We start from the raw sequence: 24,133 nt of genomic DNA, 5'->3' as shown, positions 1-24,133 counted from the left end.
AATCTTTGGCACCCGCTTAGAAGGGTTCTAATATCAGATTTGGGGGAAAGCACTATTTATTCAAGTTCTACCGTTAGGTGGATATTGATTGAGTGATTAATGAAGCTCCATGGACTTTCAACAATCATCTTTTACTTTTCCACATATTAAAAGGTGAGGAGGATCCATTACAAATCTCGTTGGTATATTCCTATTTTTGGGTGCAAATCTATGATTTTCCTCCTAGATTGTTCTCGAAAGGAAGCACAAAATAGTTTGGGGATTTTATTGGGATATTTCTAGAATACGATGCAAAGCAGATTTCTTGCTGTAATATGAAGATAGGCTTGTGTTTGGGGGATTTTCGAATAAGGGGAGATCTTAGGTTACTTTAGGATTCAGTTTGGAGGATAACACTACGGGTAGTGGTGGACAGGAGACAGAAGGTTTAAATGAAATTGTGAAGGACTTAATGGATCATGATTCAAAGGACAGGCCCATTGAGAACATGGAAGGAAAGAAAATACCAAGAAATTCTAATCAAGAATCATATGCTTCTAAATCATCAACTTGGGAGGAACATAATGAAAGGATATCGACAGCTGCCATGTGGTAGGCTAATCGAAAGCAATGAAAATCCTAAGTTAGAATGTCTAAGGATTGGGGAGCTTGTAGGGAAAGAGGAGGCTTTAGCACGTACTGAATTCTTATAATCCCTAAATTGTCTTCCTAATAGAGACAAAGTTGACTTCAGATTGGATGAAGAAAGCTCAAATGATAGGGGAATTTTTTTGTGGCATTGATGTACCGTAGAAGGGACATAGTGAGGACTTAGCATTAAGTGGAAAATTGGGAGTACAATCACATTGAGAAGTTATTCAAAGAATCATATCGATACAGAGATTAAAGAAATTGATAGTGTGCAAAAATAGTGTTTTACTGGATTCTACGGATCTCCTGATTTATGATTTAAAAAATAAACTTGGAACCTTTTGAGAAGGCTTAAGCAAGATCAAAGTTTGCCTTGGCTAGTGTATAGAGATTTTAATGAGTGTTTAAGAAGAAAAGAGGATTGCCAATAGAGGAAAAGAGAGTGGAGGATTTTTGGAGTGCTTTATTGGATTGTCAGCTGGAGGATTTGGAGTACATCAAACCGTGGTTCACATGGAAAAAAGGAAACTTCAAAGAAAATAATATTCAGGAATGGATAGATCGTGGTATCGTAAACTTGACATGGTGGCTAGATTTTCTAGGCTTTTCACTTAGTCACTTGCCTCATTCCTTCTCAAATCATTGCCCTTTATTGTTAACAACGAGTAATGAGGAAATAAAATCGATTTTAGCTTGATAGGTATTGGAAGAATCTTGCCAAGGGAAAGTTCAACGACTATGTGAAAACAGCCAAGGAAGGGTACCCATTCAACTAGATTTCTTTTCCAAAGGAATGAAAAAATGGACAGAGCATCTGAAAAGGCAATAGGAAGTAGCAGTAAAAGATCTTTACTGAAAAATTGCTCAACTTAACGAAAGGGAAAGAGATGATGAGGTGTTAGGGGAGACAATTGAATCTAAATCTCATCTTAATCTAAAAATTGATAAAGAGAAATTGTATTGGAAGCAGAAGGCAAGGGTGATCTGGCGAACGGGGATGGGAACACGACATTCTTCCACAGATCCGCTACTCAAAGAGAACAAGCGAACTACATAAGGGGTTACCAATGAATGATGGGCAGATTCAATCAAATAGGGAAAAGATGGTTGATATTACAAAGGAGTATTTCTCTATCCTTTTTACTTCGTAAGGGGTGGGAGATGTAAGTCCTATTCTTTCGAGGGTAAGCCAGAGTATTTCAAACAACATGAATCAAGCCCTTATTGCTGAATTCAATGGGGAGGAAATTTGGGTGGCGCTAAAGGAAATTTGAGTTGATGGCTTTCTAGTAATGTTTTTCCAAAGGTATTGACATATTGTGGGATGTGACGTTAGTGATAATTGCCTTGGTATCCTAAATAGAGGTAATCCATTAGAATCCCTAAATACCACACATATCGTTCTTATACCGAAGGTTGCTCAACCTTCTAATTTGAAGCATTTTTGCCCAATTAGCTTATGCACTTTACTTTACAAAATTATATTGAATGTCATAGCAAATCGCTTTCAGAAAGTTCTTTATGCGTGTATTGATACAACACAAAGTGTTTTTATGCCTAGGAGGCTTATTATGAATAATGTGTTACTTGCTTATGAAATATTGCATTCGTTCAAGAGGAAAAGATTGGGGAGAAGGGGTAATTTTATGCTCAAGTTAGACATGAGCAAAGAATATCCCAGAGTTGAATGAGATTTTTCTGCAGTGCATGATGCTAAGAATGGGTTTTGTGGCTTAGTGGGTGGAACTCATAATGAGTTGCATTAGTACTCTTTCTTATACGATGGTGATTAACGGAGAGGTAAGGAAGAGGTTTAGACCAGAACGTGGACTTCGTCAAGGTGACCTACTTAGTCCGTATTTGTTTCTAATATGTAGTGAGGGATTATCCTCCCTTATGCGACTGGCAAAAGATGATGGTTTGGTATCGAGAACAAAAATATGTAAGTAAGGGCTCGTAATTACTCACTTATTATTTGCAAACGATTGTATCTTATTCGGGGAAGCTACTGAAGAGGGTGTGAATTGTTTAAAGAATGTTTTGCAAAAATATGAAATCTACTCAGGACAATTTTTTTAAATATTGTTTATTAAATTCAATCTAATATCAATTTTTATGTTTTTAAAGATTAATTATTTGAACTTATATATTTTTAAGTTTGAACTTCATAACCATAATATTAACGAAATTCTATAAATTAATTAAAAATTTTAAGAAATAATTAAATATAATTTAATTAATACATACAATCAATTTACGCATCATAATAGTAATAGTAGAAGATATACATAATTACTAATTAAATAAAAAATTAAAATTTTAAAAATAAAAAATAATAAACAAAATTGAATTACCTAAGTTATATATATGAATTTAAAATAATGTAAGCTTGATTGAAATCAATCACCTTTATTTCTATATAGTGTACAGCTGTTATTTCGCTAGTTGAATGAAGATATTAAATCATTCCACGTACAATATATGAGTGATAATTGGAGTAAGGGCGGCACACTTCGCTTTATATCCTTTCACAAACTATACATTGCCTTTTTGGAGGGTTCAATTTGTTATATCATTTCCGTTTAAAACCATACATAACTGCACTTCCCCTCTCATACTCTTACCGTTCTATTTCTATTACTTTTATATTAATTTCCTTCATTTAAAAGTAATAAAATTTATTTGTCAGTTTGATTAGTATTAATATTATTGTCAGTGAAAGTATATTGAAACGTATTATCCTCCTATTAAGGGTTAGAGATGGGTTATGAATAATTCTAAGCATTGTATCAAAAAGAATGATATGATAAAAATTTATAATGAGATTAATGTTAAAAAGTGATGAATTTTATTAAATATTTATTAAACTAAATCCTATACACACTTGAATGCGTTAACGCTGTGGAACAAATCAAATAATGTTTATATCCAATTATCCGAGTATATATATATATATTGATAAAATTATGGGAGTATATTTAATTTCTTGAATTGATTTATAATGATAAAATGCATATGGTGATAATGATTTTTATTAAAAGAAATTATAATTAATCATTTTCGGAATGAAAAAGCTTAATTGGTAATATAGGTAGATTGATTCTTTGGTGGCAAAATTTTGAAAATTAGACAACATGTAATGAGAGCCCTAGAAAGTTGAAAATGGTTCTGGGGTTTTAAGTATTGATGCACGCAAAACTTGAATGGTGGGGTGGAGTGAGTAGGTGGTTTTCATATTGCACATGGTGCCACAATATAATATATATATATGTATATTATAAAACTGGGATTCAGTAATAATGATAGCAATGCAAAGATTTCAACATAATTGTCATTGGCATATGGAAATTGTAACATATTTTCACTTTCCCATCATCATTTTGAATCCATGCCCATTGCCACTCCTATCACTCAAATGCCCCAAATTATAATCCAGTAGTTTTATACTACCATCACTTTCAATGGAGATATTTTTATTGTACCTACTATATATGCTTTTTACAAATGGGTGGAAATGAATATTTGATGAAAATTGGTAAAGGCAGCAAGAAACAAGTAAGTGTAAAAATGTTGTGAAAGTGAAGCTCCAAAATAGCAACACCATTATGGATGAAATGTTTCAACTGGATACTCACTATTCTGTTACAACCATATATAAATCATTTAAAAGGAGTTGAGGATGAGTTTACATAAATATTATAACTAAAATACTTACTATTTTGATTTTATTAGAAAAAAACTTGTTTCATACTTTTAAAAGAATAAACGATACGTCTTCTATTATTCTAATTTTCTCATCTCATTTATTTAACAAAAAACTAGTTATCCTTTCGTTTTTTTCATTTAAATAATATTTTTCATATTCATTATTATTATTATTATAGCTAGATGGGAGGATGGTAATTAGAAACAACATTTATACACGTCATTTAGTTTTAATCATCATAGAACTGGTGGTAATAATAACTCCCGTACCTTTTAAACGCCAACAAACAAAACCTCGACATGAGTACCCTCCAAAAATGGAATCCCGTTTCCCGGGAAAATCCTACCCCCCAATCAAACCCTAAAATTAAAAAATATAAAATTAATAAAAATCCTCAGATTTTATATCCCAAGTCCCAACCCAACAGATACAATTCAACAATCAACAACTTCAAACCCAAAACCATTCCTCCTTCTCTCCCTCCTCCTCCTCTTTATCCGTCGCTCACCCGCACACAGGCACCCTTTTTAAAATATTATCTCCGCCGCTTTGTTTCGACATCGGTGATTACTAAATCTACTGGTGGCTATGGAGAGATAATGAGGAAGTTTGAGCGGCTACCATTGCCGTCATCGCTAGTATCATCAAAACCACTATCAATATGTCGTTATCATGTTCCGATCGCTTCACGGACTTACTCTGCGCCGAGGATTCCAACGAGGTGTTATCCGACGATTCGCCGGCATGCTCGTCGGAGCTGGACTCTCAGGCGTCCTGCATCGAGGAGTCCAGCATCGATGGCTTTATTGAAGATGAGACAAACTTCGTCCCCGGATTTGATTACCTTGCTCGGTTTCAGTGTCAATCTCTTGACGCGTCGGCTCGAGAAGCATCGGTTGCATGGATTCTAAAGGTAAACTGTAACTGACTATACTGTTCAAACTATCTCTGTTCCATGATTTTACAATAATGCCACTGGCGCACTTTAGTTAAAAGTTTCACAGTTCTGCTAAAATGCACCCGGTCAATTCTTCTTAAAACTTTAAAGAAAAATAAAAAAGATCTCATCACAACAGCCGTTTAATGGACGGAGCTGAATAGTTGATTGGCGGCTGTTACTTTCAACTTTTTCGATTTAACTTTTTCCAGTAATGCTAATATCATATGGCCTTTTTGTTTGTTTGCAGGTACAAGCATATTACAATTTGCAGCCTTTAACGGCTTATCTTTCCGTCAACTACTTGGATCGGTTTTTGTATTCCCGCCGCTTGCCGGTGAGCTTTTGTTTTTTTCACTAAAACTTATTAAGGAAGGATTATTTAGTGGATAACAAATTTATGTTGGCGGAATTTGAGTGATTGCTGTTTGATGCGATTATGTTTGACTTTTCAACAACCGTGAAAAATTGAAAAGGACATGAGTAAGTCAGTAATAAATTAAAATAAAAGCGAGCTTCAATTTTTTAATCAAATAGTGGCATGCATTATTGTTAAAAAAAACACAATAATTAAAGCTTGAATCTCAAATATTTCAATTTTTTAAGAAAATTAACGGAGTTCCTTTTACTATTCAGCAAGCTAGTGGGTGGCCATTGCAACTTTTATCTACTGCTTGCTTGTCGTTAGCGGCCAAGATGGAGGAACCTCTAGTTCCATCTCTTCTAGATCTTCAGGTATTTGCCTGTAAATTATTATATGTTTTTTAGTAATTCCATAGATTAGTGTAATTTCAACAAAATGGTGCATGTGTATAAGCAGGTAGAGGGAGCGAAATATATATTTGAACCAAAAACAATTCAAAGAATGGAACTGCTTGTGCTAACGGTATTGGATTGGAGACTGCGATCAGTAACACCGTTCAGTTTCATTGATTTCTTTGCATGCAAGCTCGATCCAACAGGAACTTTTCTCGCCTTTTTGATTTCAAGGGCAACCGATATTATTTTATCGAATATCAAAGGTATTATTTCTCTTTCTGTCGGTTGATATAAATACGTGCATATATAAGCCAACTTTTGTTTTTGGAAACATACTTATATACATGCATATACGATAAGAAAAAAGGGGTTATAATAATCCATTTGATATTGCCAACAGAGGCGAGCTTTCTAGAGTATCGGCCATCAAGCATTGCTGCTGCAGCGATACTTTGTGCAGCCAATGAGATACCAAACTTGTCTCTTTTTAATCCTGAGCATGCTGAGTCATGGTGCGATGGACTGAGCAAGGTAAGTTCACTTCATTATGTTTAAAAAAATTGTGAGTCTTAGTTGAACTAGAAACTCGTATGCCAATTTCAGAAAATATCCAAATATTTGCAGGAGAAAATCCTTAGCTGCTACAGGTTAATGCAAGAGCTTGTGGTTGACAATGCCAGGAGGAAACCGCCCAAGATGTTACCTCAGCTTCGAGTATCAATCCGAGGCAGAATGAGGTCCAGTGACTCATCTTCCTCATCTTCTTCATCACCTTCATATAAAAGGAGAAAATTAAATAACTGCTTGAGGGTGGATGATGATGACAGAAACTCCAAGTAAGGGGAGAAGGGGAAATAATAAATAAACAATAAATAAGGGGTAGAAAGGAAAGGAAAAATGGTGGCCCTAGTTGTCTATAAACCTCAATATATATATATTGGTTGGAGGGGCAGGGTTTTGAGAGTAAATTGACCTTGGAGAGTGATGTAGATTCTATAGTATAAATATATAAATATGTGCATGTAAGAGTTTGGAGATGGATTAAATATAATGGTGGGTGGGGTGGCTGGCTTTGCAGATTCCCAAGGGAGTGGGGGTGTTGGTTTGTTACATAAATATATTGGTGAGAGAAAGTTAGGGGAAAGAAAAGCATGTTTAATATTTAGAGGAAGTAATAAGGTGTGAAAGGCTAGAAGAATTGATTGTTGAACGAACATATGAAAGGGTGGGGAGGAGATGGCGGGTCCCTTAACCACAGCCGAAAGCAAAGCAGAGGAAATTTTCTGAGATGGGTTTGGCGGATTTACGGGTTCAACGTTGAAGCTTGAGCTGTTTTTTGTGGTCATTGATATCATGAGATTGATTAAAGTCAAGCTTCCCATCTGATGATACAAATTAAATATCAAAACCGAAGGAACAATAAATTTGGGTTTTTTTTCGAGTGGATTGTGTGTTCACGCGTTTGGCATGTGTGGCACGCACGTGTGTATGTGTGCTTTTTTGGCGGGAAATGCCTCTTTCCGTTTTTTTGTTCAGTTCCTTTCTTTCTTAATGGCCTTGGCCTAACCTAACCGGATTTTATCCGGTGGTGTTCTTGCGTGCGATGGTAACACGTGTGCATATATTTTTCCTTTTTTTATTTTAATTATTTTATTTTTTTCTACAAAAACAAATTTCCTCCGAGGAGAAGGAAAACCTCTTTCATGACCAGTTTTTGGTCTCAACATATACGAAAGGTCTTTGGGGCCTTTTTGAACTTTGTTGTATTCAATTCGTGAATAAATAAAAACTCATTATTTAGTATTATAATCTCTTTCTTCTTATTCTTTCATTTCAATCTTTTCTTTTCCTGTGCACCGCTCGTGATCGACATTACATAATTTGTAGTTTTCCCATAGGTTTTATACTGTAACTGTAGCAAAAGAAAATCGAATTTCATATTTTGGGCCAAAGGAGTAGAAACTTGAATTGAATGACTGGAATTTAGTGGAGGCATGGATTGAGAGAGTGAGTGAAGGGACTAGAACTTGGTCCCGCAGGCAATAAAGAGGGTTCAATTCATGAACACGACCCCCGGTTCCCGGTCCTAATTGGGAGTTGGCACTGGCGAGCGCCCCATGAAAATGGCAAGCAGCTGGTTTCCTCTCTTCCATCCTTAAATATCACCCAACTATTGAGTGTTGTGTCATCCTCAACATTTCACTCTTTTAATTTTTACTCGGATTTCTTAATTAATTATCCCATCCACATGTATGGTTAGAAAGCCTCTTTATTTATTACATCCGTGATAAAAGGAGCGATACAAGTGAGATGAGGCAAAGATGTTGAAAAAAGCAAGCTCTTTTTTCATCTACAAATAAGTTATCGTAACATCACATATACGAGAAAACAGTCCGCCAAAGAAGTTGTCATTTTGCCCGACATAGGGTATATTACCTTTGCATGTAGTAAGATTACAACAATAACCCTTTAAAAGACGGGTGGTGCGTAACAACCTAACCATGCATCTTAGGCCAACTCAACCAATCATCATGCAAATTGCTTTTATAACCTTATCATCACCTCCACTCCACTCCAAACACGTGGTATTCTCACTCCTTAACCATGCTTCCTCCCGTTCACATCCCTGCCCTTGTTCTCCAACTCGATTATTGACATTAAAACTATTATATATATTTGTGTGTCCGTGGACCACGGCGAAAGTAAATCCGACACTAGGTGACAATTATTCATCGGTACTATTTTATCCAACTCTCTTGGACCTGTTCGCAGTTAGCTTCTGACATCTATTTTCTTCCCCATATATATATATATCAAGGACGACGAACCAGTCTCATCACATAACAAATTCAAGGTATTTAACTAATTTGATCATCAAGTCTTTGTTTAATTCTTCCAAATTTATTTACTTTTTAATTACAGTCCTGGCTAGCTTTACCAAACAAAGGCTTTCTGATTTTACTTGTTCCAATAGTACCATGAATCTGATAATCAAACGTGTCAGAATCCATTTGGGTAATATAATTATGACGAATCCTTTAGTAAAATCCTGGGATTCTCCAATCGATTAATGAGATTTGGTGTTTTCTCATTAGTACAGCCAAGTGGGAGCCATGAATATATTATCAACAACCCAAAAAAAGACATCATCTTCCCTACTAAAAAGGTCATATTAAAACTAAATGCTAATATTTGATTTTATTAATCCCCCAACAGCCCACCCGGCCGTGCTGGTTAAGCCACATGTTAGGATTAATCTACAGGTTTAGGAAATAAATGGGACAGATAATAGGCCAAGGTGTCGGAATACAATGACGTAATTATTAGTTAAAGAAATAGCCTTAATTAATTTTCCATTACCATAGATTGTAAAGTCTAACTAAACAGCAATGCCTGTACTACAAAATATCCCTTTAGGCATGTATAGAGGAATATTGTGTAGGAATACTAAACAGTTATTTATTATTTTATTGAATGGGGTTTTTGGAACGACGCATGCATGATGATGATGGGGTGGAGCGTATAAACGTAACCATCAAGTAGGGGCAGTGATAAGGACGTGACGTTTTGGTGTTTGGGGAGAAGCTTTTAACGAGCGGAAAGAACGAAAGAGGATTTGGATTTTGTGAGCAACAGGTTCCCACCATTATCGACACCATTTTTTTCTTGGGAGTTTTCCTAACAACCCTTCAATTCTTTTTTGTGTTTAACATAAAATTTATTAAATTTTGAAGGATTAAAATTAAATTATTATATCTTGTGAGGGCAAAAAATATATATATATTTTTTCATTTAATCAAAGAGTTAAAAGGACATAAATTATTAATTTTACAAAGCTGATAAATTTTATTATTATTTTATTTAAATAAGAGTAAAGGAATCTATCTACTCTTCCTATCATCCTAGAATTTTAACAGATGATATGAATTCAAATATTTGTAAATTTATAATCATATTCATATCCAAATATTTTATAAAGTATTCAAAACTATTGGCATTTTATTAACAATAATGAAGTGCATAAAACCCTTAATTTAATGGTAAAGTTGGCAACTTTAGGATTTTGAGTTCAATTCTCATCCTCTTTCCTTTTATATATATATATTCAGATTTATTCTAATTAATTGAAATTGAGTTAATTGTTGGATTAATGCTTGTAATAATTGGTTTTACGGAAGGAAGGAATGGCAAGTGATGTTTGAATTAGAGGAATAGGCATAGGGCGAAAAGGGATAAATAGCCTCCAACTAAGCACATCCTCCTTACCTTTGCACTTATATATAAAAAGGGGGAAACCATGCCCACACACTCTTTTATTTTTTCAAAAATGATGTTTAAAGTGAGGAATCCAAAGTATAAGCCCAAAAGCCAAAATTTCTTTCACCTCCCTATATTATGAAAAGTGAGGGGATAAGGGTAGGGTGCAGAATCTAGCTCTTTTACCAACTCTTTTTTTGTTAGTGTTGAGCATTTTCTACTTTAGAACATGGGAATGACAAAATTGGAGGACCCCTAAAGTTGAGCCTTTTGAAATATGGATTTTTCGTTGTAAAAACAACCTCGTGGGGTTCTCTGTAAAAGTTCATATCGGACCCCCATTTTGTTAAAAGACTTGAAAAGCTAGAATGATATGCTCAAATTTCTCAGATATGGTTGTGATTTACTGCTGAATTCAAGACACTTGCATATTTCTCCTCTCCATTGGGCGCTTCAAAAAAAGCCAAGTTGTCCCCATTGGACCTCAGTAATTAGTTGGTGAGTTAAAGAAAAAGAAAAAGGTGTAAATATTATATATTGATCATATATATACATATGTACCCCTTACTCTGTACCTCGGATGAAATCCATATTTTGTCTCTTTAATTATTTGAACATGGACCGCCACATATATCTATTTGGCAGGTTCGTTCAGTACTTGATGCCATGGAAATGCGTATATATCTGAGTCCTATAGAGTCGTATGTTGTAGATTATGGAGTAAAGGTATATACACATATAGATAAAGATAGGTTTGTGTTGGTAGAGGTGGAGTGGTGCAGAGGCCCAGTTTTTAGCTTTCCAACTCACAATTATACTATCTTTGGATGCCATTGGAATTAAAAGAAAGGTGAAAGGGGATGGGTGGATGGTTACGGGTGGCTACTCTCGAGGGAGCGTTTGTTACAGTTCTCAAACATGTTCTTTATGTAGCTTTTGTCATAGTGGCTGCCTGCCTGCATCCCCCATTTACAAAGAGTGGAGGGAGAGACAAAAGAGTCTTCCATTCAATCATCACCATTCAATGCAAGGACCCCTTTTGCAATTAATCACAGTTTAGCTCAAGACACACAACGTGAAAGCTGAGAGACATGCATCACCAAAAAAAAAAAAAAAAGAAACCAGGAAAACAGCGTAGAAAAGCAACAGCTGTAAATAAAAATATATGGTAATTGAAAAGCAAGTTTCAAAGGGTTTTCCAAAGTACAGTATGAAAGGAAACATTAAGATTGGGGTGCAAGGCCATGCATGGTTTAATTTTTCAAACCCAAATCTTTCTTTAATCCATCTAATTATTAACTAAGCTAGCATAGCACCACTTTAATTTGATATAGATATGATATAAGGCTAATGCAGATACTTTTGGTCTGACTTGTCTCTTCTGATCTAAACAATGTGCATATGGTAAAGCGTGAGAAAATATCGGATATAGGAAGTGCATTCCAACTCAAAATCCCACCTCACAAAATATTTTCCAACTCCACGACAAGGGAAATAAAGGAGCATGGAGAAGTAAGATATTACTAGTTTGGATCTTCATCATATATATTGGAAAATCCTCTGATAAATAAGCTGGAGAATGGAGACCAGATATAAATTAATACACCCATAGCTTTTGATCCATTGCTGTCAACAAAGTAAAGCATTCGGCTTTAGAATTTGTCATTTGCAACACCCAAACAGCCCAAAAGGTTGAATCAATGGAAACGTGTTGATTGTGGAACACAAATTGTTGATGAATGGGTATTCCAATAAACTTTTTCCAACTTGATTAATCAATTCTACATATTTTGGTAAAAAGAAAAAAGAATGACGGCTTTGGAAAACCATTCCAGTTGCTAAGAGTTTTTTTTTTAAAGGAAAGAGAGTTAATTAGCACATTGCTTTAATGCAGAAGGTCCCTCCATTTACTAGACACCCTTTTCAGCATACTTTAGAAATTCGTTTAAAGGCTTCGTCCTTCTATTGGTTTTAAAATTGACTTTGTTTTAATCAGCAGCCCCATTTCATAATTAATTTTACAACTTAATACTTGTACCATACTCTGTCATCCATATTCAATGTAATTTGCTGTCTACTCTTTCTTTTTTTTCTTTCTTTTTTTCATTATGTCCATACGTACTCACATTTTGAGGTTTATTTATTTATTGTCTATTTCTCAGGACTTTGACTAGGGTTATCTGTATAGGAGATTGATGAATTATGTATTAATACATAGTTAAAAATCTTTTTAAAATACAGGTAATTAATATTTTTAATCATAATTTAGTGTGAGCTGTGTGTATACAAAAATTACAATCATTTAGGTAAAATGGAGAGTTTCATTCTGATTACAAGTTATAGATTAAAAAATGTGGTTTTGTTGGGAGTTATGAAGCACAACACAAACGATCTCTATGAAAATGGGGCAAATGTTTTGACACCGAAGCCTAGACTTCCAATAACAACACTCTAATTGGGCTCAACTTATTACAAATACAAATGAGAGAGCTCAAACTTGATGTGTTATGTTGAACAAAATAGGCCTAAAGTGATTTCTTTTCTCTTTTTAATTTAATCCTTTAACCCACAAAGTGAAATATGCCTAAAGTTGGTACACGTTTTCTTTTTCACTTTACCTTGATGAACTACTGCTTAAATTTGTTGACCAATATCACTAAATTATTAGCAAATTACGTTTTAATTGTTTAACAGTGTCTGATTTTGATGATGATGCTCCCTTGGCTGATGATTTCCTTCAAGGAAGTGATGATGAAGATGAAGGCACCCATTTGTTAATTCCTTCTAAATTCTTTATTTACATTAGTAAGATCGAATTTAATGGCTTATAGCAAATATGATTTTGAGCTTCAAGCTTTTCGTTTATTCAATAGTTTCTTGTAGGTGCAACTTTGATTTGTGTGCCAAGTACTGCTTAGTAATGGTCCTTGATGAGTTTATGCTTTAGGAACTGAAAATTATAGTTTGCAACTTTCTTGTTCTTCAAGTACCCATATCACGAAAGTGGAAGTTGGCATGTGGGTGCCTGCCACCCATGCAATTAAAAATTTGGAATAAATGGAATACTTGGTACAAATCACTAATATCATTATTTTTTTCAATAAATTTATTAATAACAATAGTTTCTAAATCTAGAGTGAATTTTTCTAAAGTTATCTAAGAATAATGACAAATTTAGTGATGAATTAAAAGATAAAAAAATAATAATAACACTTTATAGTTCCGTGAAATTTTTTAATTCCATAAACATAACTAAAAAATTAGTTGTTTCTTAATGTCAATAGTAGAATTAATAAACTCCATTAGTATCGTATAAAATAATAATTTATATTGTAAACGTTTCCATATGTTATACCAAATAATAATTCATATTATGATGGTCAATTCTCTTTCTAAAATTTTCTAGAATTTTACTGTTTGTTTCTTCCTACATATAGTGGTTATAGATTAATGAGTTATTGTTATTAGTGGATTTCCTTTGATTATTTCTGTACTTATCGATCATCAACTGAAATAATGTGCGAATGGCAAACACCATTTCATTCAACTAAGTTAGCTTAATGAACCATCCATTCTAGCTTCATTCATCTCATCCTATTTCTCTCAAATTTTCATGCTAAATATTTAAAGGGGTGGAGAGTGCCAATGCCATTGATTAGTCTCGTTGCACAATGTTATAAACTCTAATTCTTACTTGTATCTCGAAACTTAAATTATCCTCACGAATTGGTAAAGCTATGTTCTTATCAAAGAAGCCTGTTTGAAAAATGGCTTACATCAAATAACAAGAAGTGCAACTTGTGAAGGAAATAATGATGTAAATTATCTTTTCATTCTAGGAAGGGTTATTCTCGAGAAATTTCTTGACCGGAAACATGTTCTTAGACTATTTGGGGAAGGGAAAGTTGACAGATTTTTGTCTTTCCTTTTCTGCAAACTGACTAGAATTCAAGTACTAAATCATGATTTAGGCACAGTTTCTTACTATGCAAGAGATGCAACAAGCTTTGTGACAAAGCATAAAAGCATCATCATTATCACCCGCCATAGCTTGATTTCCTTTGGCTTCCATCCAAACGTGCATGTTTTGATTTTGAAGGGGAAAAAGGTTTTCACAATCACTAATTAAGCCCTTGCTTAAATCCTACAGCCTTAGGATCATATAACAGTTTGAGAGTGCTGCTTAAATCACATCCCTTTATTCAAACTTATCAATCCAGATCATTTTATAATTGCCTTGTTTGGATTGTTTTATAGCCTTTATCAAGAATGTCCTCTTCTAAATAACTCAATTCAATAATTGACCCAAAAACAAATATCTGGCATGACAATAACTAATCACTCTTCTCTCACTCTCTTGTTTCCGTGGATGTTCGGCCGATGTTAGGATTTCTCTAAATATGAGTATTTGAAAGTTACAATTTCGCCCCGTATTAGGTTCTACCTTCAGAAGATTCAAGTTTTGATACGAGTATTTAAATTTTTGTGAACCTCACTCTTTTTTTTTTAATGATGAGAATAGGTATTTTAACAATTTCTTGGACGGTGAATATGGTGGACTTGGGACATTGTGGGTGGAGCCTTTCACCGGTATGTTCATTGTTGCTTAGAGAAGAAGAAACCTAGAGCCTATGTTATCCGGACTTGGGGTTGAGCCTAGGATACGAATATGTTTTTAATTTATTTATTATTTTTTAAAAATTTCAGTATGGGTCCTAGAAAGAAATGAAGAGTTAGACTAGACTGACATAACTTGGAGCAGCTATGGCTGCAAGGACATCGGACCAAAACTCGCCGAAGTGATTTTCTCATCATAATTCATAACATTCTCTTTCATATTATCATCGTGTTTGTACTGTAGTAACTCATCAAGCTTAGAATATTTTGTATAAAATGTTGATTGGAAGACTTGACTTGTTATCAGCTATGATGATACAACGTGCTCTTCTGAACTCAGAAGCTATGCACAAGTTCTTTATTTCTTGAAACATATTTCAATTTGGGAAGCTGTGATTGCAAATAAGAAATCTAAGTTACCATCTTTATTCCTTCGGGTGAATTTATATTTTTATATAGTTTTTGGGGGGTTCGTAGTGAAGTTGTAGTTTATTGCCACTCCCAAAACCCAATCTTATCTTTACAAATAAAATCCGAAAACAAACACTATTAGCTTCCAAACTCAGAGATGCTCTGTAATGAAGGCTGCCATGATTTTGAACTCATTGCAGCAGTGTTGGCAGGCGCTGTCCTTGGGCGTCGTCTTTCATGTTTTGTCACCTGAGACTGTTAGAAAATAAGCGCCCATGTATTTAGGAATATGAATGAGAATGCTAGATTTAAATGAAACATGAAAATTGCTTCAATTGATTTTGTTAAGGATTCGTGAACTTGATCAGATCTTTTAGGTACTATCCTTTTGGGTTGATGAACTTTATGAATTCGTTCTAGCCTAGAAGGCTAGCTTATATATTCGTATGAGGTCATTGTCCCCATACCAGATTCTGAAATACTAAAATCTAATGAACTACTAATGATAAAGCCTAAGGAGGTGGCGAATGCAGACATACTTGGTAGGACTCTGAACTTAGGTTATTCCCTTGTTCATGCTGCAACTTTTCACTTGATTCCAGGTGTTGCCTTGTCTTTTTTGCATATTTCTTTGCCTTTAGAACCTCCATAACCTCTGCAGCAGCGGCAGCAGCAGGCAATACACAAGTATTAGTTTCTTGATAAAAACAATTAAGAACAAATATATAAGCAAGCTATATAATCAGGGTTTCCGGGGGGGGGGAAGCGGAAAAATCTCATAATCTTGTGAAAAATAATAATACGACACGCACCCTGAGAAGTGACAAGGCGATAAGCATGGCCAAGGGCGAGAGTATCAGAAGGACGAAGAAGCTTGACACGAGTGAAGCGTACGGCCTTATTGTCTTGGTTGGCATCCTCAGAGGGAGGCAATGGTATGATGAGCGAAACATAATGGCCTGGATTCATTCTCATCACTTCACTTGCAAGAATAGGCCAATAGAACCTCTCTATCCTCCCACATGGATGTTGTATCACCAACGCCGCAGCATCTATAGCCTGACAGTTCCCCATCTCTCTGTCTCTCTCAATTTAAGACTGAAATGAAAGATAAAAAGAAGAAAGGAGGGATGAGGTTAAGTAAAACACTAAAACAGCAGTCTTTTTCTATACAGCTCTCCCCACCACCCTACCTATGCATGTATACAAATAAGAGACTGGCTGAAGCAGGCCGTCCCTCATTTCAAAAACAGCATAATTATTGATATAAGATAATAAAAAATAAAAAAGGGGTTGTTATTAGATTATGATTGTTACTAATTAATGTTATAATATAAATTGACAACTTTAAGGCATGACGAACTAGGCCTCGGAAAGCGGCACGACCTCCACGTGGAGAAACAATGTTACGAGTTTGGGAAGTAGTAGTAGGCATAGGTCGACGGGGTCAAGGGTTGAACTTGAGAGGGCACATACATCCAAAATATGTATTTAAAATATAGATTAGCATATGTCTAACCCATGCCTATTGGATGTAGTGGTAAATTTTTTTGGTAACAAGCATAACCCTAAGCCTAAGTAAAGGTAAGTGCTAACAACTAAGCATGCCATGGTGATTCCTTTTGGCATGGCCAGAAAATGACAACCCCACCACCACCACCTGCACCACCTTAGCATGGTTGTGCCTAGCTCCATAGGTTTTTACCCTTTAGGCTTTCGTCCAAATCCCCAACTCCAATGCTGCTTGCTTTTTTTAACCGTACTATATATATTATTTGGTATTTAAATTTAGTTTTAATATTTAATTTAGTATATTTTAAGATTCATTTTGATATATAAATTTTTTAAATTTAATATTAATTTTTTTGTCTCATTCAAGTACCCAATTTTTTATTTGATGTTCAACTTAATACTTGAATTTTATTTTTTTTTCAATTAAGCACGTGTTATTTTACTATAGAGTAAATATATTAAACATTTAATGGGTTGTTTGGTTTAGATATCAAATTAAATATTAAACCAAACTCAAGTACCCAATTTTAAAAAGAATTCAGATATCAAACTAAATATTAAAGCTAAATTTATATATCAAATAATTTTTTCATTAATTTTTACCAAAACAAAAGCAAAACTTTGAATCTTCTTGAACTACCTTTCATCCTTATCCGGTTGTTCTAAAATATATTTATCAAAATCTTTTATAAAAGAAAAAGAAAAGTAGGAGATGCTCAAGATGGAACCGAAGATAATGTAAATTTTGATGTTGAATTTCTTTTTTAAAATATGTAAATTTAAAGTTCACAGTTTTACTATTTTTATTTTAAAATTTTTATTTTTTATTTTTTTAAAATTTCAAAATTTAAGTTAAACTATTATTAATAATATTAAAATTATTTTGTTTTTAAATTTATTATAATGCCATTTTTTAATTATATTATTTTTAGGTCAAATTATCATACTAACACATTAAATAATATTAACAATTGAACTTAACTTTTAAAATATAAAAAAATGAAATAATTAAATTTCTGAAAATAAAAAAACTAATTTCAAATTTATAAAGACTTCTTTTAACCATTTTTTTATCACTTCATTATTAATTCAACAAATTTTCATATATGAAGCAAAAGTGACCCTAGACACTAAAAAGGCACCCACTTTTTTTTGCAAGGAATACAGAAACAGTAAGCACAATTTTTTGAAAAGTTGCCCAGTCCATTGTAATTCAAGTAAACGCAAAGTGATATCTAATCAAATAATTCCCTTGAGATGCTCTGCTAATTACTGAAAAAAAAATTGAGCAAAACCTTTTCACGCGTTGTAAATTTCCCAAATATGTTATTTTAAAAAAAACATTATTGGGTTAGGTTATTTTTTAAAAAAATATGGAATTAATTCGAAATAATAAAAACAAATCCAGGAAGTTGGAAACGTTTTTTGCCCTCATATTTTTTTAAGGGTAAACTATAAAAATAATCACTTTTGTTTGCCTCAGGTTATATTTTAGTCACTTATGTTTGAATGTTACGTTTTAGTCACTTATGTTATTATTTTGTTACGAAGTGATCACTCTTCCGTTAAGTTTCGTTATCTCCCTAACGGTAATTCTACATGGCAGTCCAATTAGATTTTATAGTCAATGAAAGTTGGTAATATTGTAAAGTTGTTTTTAATACTCGGTTTTATAACAAGCAAACATCTGGAACAAGAAAGTCCAAAATTCTCCCTCAACGTTTGCACATTTTTTAAAGTAAGTCCTTATACAATTTACATTCGTAACCTGGAGGACGTATGAGTATATCTGTTAATATATACTTTATCCGACTAAATTATCTGTTAATAGTAAATCAAATGCATAATTTAGCTGGATGAAGTATGTATTAACAGATGAACTTAAAATATAGTTGGACAGCCACGCAAGATTACCGTTAGGGAGATAACGGAACTTAACGGAAGAGTGATCACTTCGTAACAAAATAATTACATAAGTGACTAAAACGTAACATTTCAAACACAAGTGACTAAAATATAACCTGAGGCAAACAAAAGTGACTATTTTTATAGCTTACCCTTTTTTTAATAAATTTTTGGGTGTCACTTATCGTGAAAATAAAACTTACAAAATAGGTTTTTATATAAACTTCAAGTCTCATTTTTCTTATTTTCTTAAGCGATATGAGATATGAGTCTATATAGACTCATAATATATTTACAATTTGTTTCTAGACAACGCGGAATTGCTTACTTTTTTAACCAATAATATAAAATTAAAGGCTACACTTAATTATTAAAAAATAAATACAAAACTTTGTACAACATTAAACTCTAACAAAATATATTTTGTTATCTTTAAATGATATCCTTTTGTTTGCGATTGTTTAGATCATAATTTGAGGAGGTTGGTCGTTAAAGAACTAATTATTATCTTTAATTTATTTTTTGGGGTAATTCAAATAAATAATTCATGTTATTTATTTTATAATTTTTTTATTTTCTTTCATTTTTTATTATGAAAATTTTATGCCCCGTCCGTGCTCCTTTATATTTTGGGCATTCAACTTAATAATCAGTCTATTTTTATATTTTTTTATTTACTTTGGTATTGAACTTAACAATTAAATTCATTTTGGCTCTTAAATTTGAAATATATAAAAGTTTGATGTCATGGCACTCTAAGATTGTGCTACATCATCAATTAAAAATTTTAAAAATAATATAAATTTTCAAGTGATGACACGATATAATCTTAGAATGTCACATATAGTGTTCTAACAATTGAACAAGTGTTCAAACTGGTCAGTCTATTAGTTTCCGATTCAATTGGTTTGATCAGTTCAATTGTTAGATAACAATAATTAAATAAACAATTAAAAATTCATAAAACTTTTAAAAAAATAAAAAATATTAAACTGGTTAACTTTAGGTTATTGTCCTAGTTTTTTATTTTACCAATTTCAAGCAATTTTAGGTTCAATCAATTCAATCCCTTTTTATGGACCAATATACCGGTCGATTCTGAGTCCAATCAGATCCAATCATGTTCCAAGAACACTAATCACATCATCAAATCTTGATAGAATTTAAGTTAAAAGGACAAAAATGGATCCAGTTCCCAATTTCAAGGGCAAAAAATTATATTATCCCGTTGTTATAATAAAAAAATGCTTTTTTTCCTAATTTGTGTTTTCACTTTGACCAAAAAAAAAATTGTTTTACAGAACTGTAATAGTATTCTTGTGTTTGGTTAAATGAAATGATGTTGTAATAGCATAAGGAAAAAACGGAAATGATCAGAGTACTTTTAGTAGAATTTTTTTTAGTTAGATGATTATTGTTATTGTTATTAAATTTTAATAGCATTATTATTAAAAAATTTAATAAATAAATAATAAATAATTTAATCATATTTTAATATAATTATTATTAAATATAATTTAATAAAAATAAAAATATATAATTTAATAATATTTTTGATATAATAATTTTTATATTAAATTATATTAAAATGTTTCAAATATTTTATTTATATAATTTCTAAGTCCAAGTTTTAAAGGACTAATCTGGAAAATAATTTTTTTTGTTACTCAGTGTTGTATGGAATAGTCATTCTTTTGTGATTATCAAAGAGTAGCTATAATAAGAAGACAAATAATAGATAAATAATGATCATTTCATTGAATGAGTATTCGTTCAATCAAATAAAAGAATGGTTTACCATTCAATGAATAAGGGGAATGCCATTCCTCCCAACCAAACACGATGTAAATTTTTATATTTTTTAAGTTTGGGACCAAAATTAATCTAGTTGTCAAATTCACATACTAAAGTGGATAAAAGAAGTACAAAAACTAAAACGGACCTAATTGCTCAGTTCAAAAGCTAAAAATTATATTATCTCAAAAAAAAAATTATTTACAAATTAAAAAAAATTGTGACGCTTTTATATTAAAGGGGCACGGGCAAGGGCATAAAGAAGGGACAAGCGATATCCATCCGTTGATTGTCCGCTCATGGGTCTCTTTTTATTTATAAAATCAAAAATATATTTTCTTTGTTCTTTTGAATTTATCAAAATATCTATTATTGTTATTCTATTATTAAATTTGTAATTTAAATATTTTTATATTAATAAAATTTATTTAATTTATTTAATAATAAATTTATTTGAAAATAAATTTTATTTCATTTATAAATACTAAATTTTTTTATAATTTTGTATTATATTATTGCTAAAATTTATCGTTGGAATATCTTTATCACACTACAATAAAATAGGTTTTTAGCAGCATTTTTTTGGCCTTATAAGCTCCACTAAAATAGTTTGCAGCGCTTTGATAAGCACCGCAAAAAACGCCGCTTTAGATAGCGCCGTTAAAATTTGCGGCGTTTATGTGGAAAAATGCCGCAAGAGAGTCGAGCATGTTGTAGCGTTTGTAGCTAGAAGCGCCGCAAAAGATCATGTTCTTTAGCGGCGTTTGTAGTAATAGAGCCGCTAAAGATCATGTTCTATAATGGCTTTTGTGGGTAGACTTCACTAACATTAATAGATTTTACTAACCCATTTTATTTCATACAGAACCCGAATTTTCAACATATTTTCCTGTAAATTCAAATCCAACAATTAACTTCAAATCTAAATGATATTATCACGAAAGAAATATGTATATGATTTAAATTAATAACTGAAATAACAAAATATATTCAAAAGTTATATTGTTAAGATATTCTCACAATAAGAAAACAAAAGTCTAAGATAGCGGATTCTGCGATTGATTCTGCTAAAACATCTTCATCATATTTTGAAGCTATAGCTAGAGTTCGTCATATTTTCTTATTGCCTCTGCTGCCTTTGCTACTGCCTCTGTTTCCCTCGATGTTGCCTTTACTTTAAGTTGAGCAATTTGCTCAACTGTGGTCGCTTACATCTGAGCCATTTGATTTCTTAACCTCTGAACTTCAGCTTGAGCCTGATTCGCCGAAGGCATGTACTGCTGCAAGTTGGATCCAAAATATTGGGTTGGGCTAACGAAAGATCCTTGAAATTGAGATCGAACCCGACCATATATTTCAGGACCCAAAACTTCAGTAATAAATCGGTTATCAATGTTGTCCAGATTAACAGAATGATCACTTGAAACCGTAGCTTCATACTCCGCCCTTTTATCCTTTAGTTTCTCCTAATAAATCAATTAAGGAGTTAAAAACGAAATATATAATCAAACAAATGCAACATAACTTGGCATTATTTGCATTACAAATGACGAATTAAACCATTATAAGTAAACATGATAAATATTTAAAATAATTCAAATTTTATTAAGTAAATATATCATAATTTCTGTAGCTTTAGTAGTCATAGGATATCCATCTTTCTTTTTATGTATAATGTCAAAAAGCTGACGGTGTCCAACTTTTTGACCAGACAACAGTTCGTACAACGCAGTAGGAAAAATATTATTTAGTAGAAGGTAATTAATATTTGACACAATCAATAAATTCAAAATACCTCATCATCAACTACACAAGTAAAATTTTTCGACCCAGCTGTGTGTGTGAATTTTTATTTTTGCCTACTTGTAGTTCCAATTTGCTCATGGTCCTACATTATAAAATTATTATTACGTATATATTAAATACTATAAACCGAAATAATTATAAGAGTTTGGAAGTATGTAATTCCTTTCCTTTCTTTAAGTTCCAAAATCTAATTACATCTTTCCATTGGTCCCTCAGCATTCCCAGTGGGACATTTCGAAATTTCTTTTTGAGGCTTATATTTTTCTTAAAATATTCTTTTTTTAAAGTACTTTTATGGTCTCTCCATTTATTTGCTAATGCTTTCTTCACATAATTATCCGACACCTCTAAAGCAAATAACACAAGTTTAGAAAGTAAACATAAATGAAAATTAAACCAAAGTATTATAAATTGCATTCACATTATTACCTTAATATTATCCAGAGCATAATTTTTGTTACTATCAAGCATATGGTGCCATGATTCGTAGTTGATTGGCAATAGATTGGCATTTCAAGCTATAATGCCCAAGTATCCTGCTAAAACTCGAGCTTCGGATCCAATAGGTTGACCATGACTATTTTGAGATACTTTGACATGCTCCACAGAATTTAGATTGTATAAATCCTTTAATAGCGTATGTCCTCAAGTTTTCTGCCTCTCACCATTTTCAACTAAAAAAATTGAATATGATAATATAAGAATTTGAAACAAAAATCAATAATAAAAGTCAACATGCATGTAAATTAAAGTTAATGTTACTTTGAATTTCTACAGGTTCGTCAACTGTATTTGAAACATCCGAAGATTTAATAGCAGTCTGTTGATCACTATTTGTTTCTTCCGAATTTGGAGGAATTTGAATAATATTTAGATGTCGCAATCTTCTTCTAGGCATATTATCTGCAATACACATAAAATAGTTGAAATATTAGTAACTAATTACAACAATAATAGTAATGTATATATTTAACAAGATCAAGATTTAAATTATAATATTACATATAATTAAAAAAACGTAAAATCTTACTACATTATGATTCGTAAATATATTCATCCACGTCTTAGCGAACCCATTGAAATTATGTACTAGTATTAGAAATAGTTTCATTTAAGTTTTGTTCTGGAAAAGGCAAAGTTTTTGATCTTTTGTTGATGTCATTTCTACTTCCATTGCTTATGTTAAACAAGTTTCTAGGGGTGTTACGGAGTACAACGTACCGACCCTCATCAGTTTGATCTTTCAAGTAAAAAACTTGTTTGACTTGAAAACAAAATACATACGACTCATCTATCAATTGTTGTTCAGTGTGAATTAATCGAGAGAAGTTCACCATTGTAAAACCAAATTGATCTTTTTTAATTCCGCGAGCAATATTAACATCAGCCCAATCATATCGAAATAAGACAACCTTCTATTTGTCGTAGTAATCCAACTCAATAATTTCCATAATAAGTCCTTAATGCTCCACTTTTCCCTCAACAAGATTACTGTCCCTAGCACTAGCATAAATTGTAATTGAACAATTAACAACTATTCTACAATTTTGAGTCCTCTTCAATCTCTCGCGAGATTTTTTGTATCAAACCTGAATCTTTTAATGAGGAAGGCTGAATCCATTAATGAGAAAGGCATTATATCTTTTTACTACTCTATTCGGACCTTGGGAAAGCCATTTAACTTCTTCATTGACGTCATTTCCACTCCAAATTCAGAATTGAAAGTAAATTGATTAATTATAATGTTATGCGAAAACATTATTATTTATCATTGAAAGCTTCAGTTGCATACTGTCTGC

At 32.5% G+C, this 24,133-nt stretch overlaps 2 protein-coding genes across 2 annotated transcripts; one reads left to right on the top strand and one right to left on the bottom strand.

Moving 5' to 3' along the window:
* Positions 1 to 4,544: 4,544 nt before the first annotated feature.
* Positions 4,545 to 7,837, top strand: LOC107943708 (cyclin-D1-1). Its single transcript, XM_016877487.2, has 6 exons — positions 4,545 to 5,249; positions 5,524 to 5,610; positions 5,910 to 6,008; positions 6,094 to 6,295; positions 6,433 to 6,563; positions 6,657 to 7,837. The coding sequence occupies exons 1-6, from the start codon at positions 4,998 to 5,000 to the stop codon at positions 6,870 to 6,872; spliced, it is 987 nt and encodes a 328-aa protein (XP_016732976.1). The 5' UTR covers positions 4,545 to 4,997; the 3' UTR covers positions 6,873 to 7,837.
* Positions 7,838 to 15,219: 7,382 nt separating this feature from the next.
* On the bottom strand, positions 15,220 to 16,774 carry LOC107943707 (uncharacterized). The gene is made up of 3 exons (XM_016877486.2): positions 16,130 to 16,774; positions 15,857 to 15,972; positions 15,220 to 15,572 (listed from the first exon to the last, which is right to left on the bottom strand). The coding sequence occupies exons 1-3, from the start codon at positions 16,389 to 16,391 to the stop codon at positions 15,456 to 15,458; spliced, it is 495 nt and encodes a 164-aa protein (XP_016732975.1). The 5' UTR covers positions 16,392 to 16,774; the 3' UTR covers positions 15,220 to 15,455.
* Between the last annotated feature and the right edge of the window lie 7,359 nt (positions 16,775 to 24,133).

This window comes from Gossypium hirsutum, chromosome A03 (assembly GCF_007990345.1).
Source record: "Gossypium hirsutum isolate 1008001.06 chromosome A03, Gossypium_hirsutum_v2.1, whole genome shotgun sequence".
NCBI lineage: Eukaryota > Viridiplantae > Streptophyta > Magnoliopsida > Malvales > Malvaceae > Gossypium > Gossypium hirsutum.
Note: the sequence above shows the minus strand (reverse complement) of the source record. Positions and strands in the feature narration are given on the sequence as shown.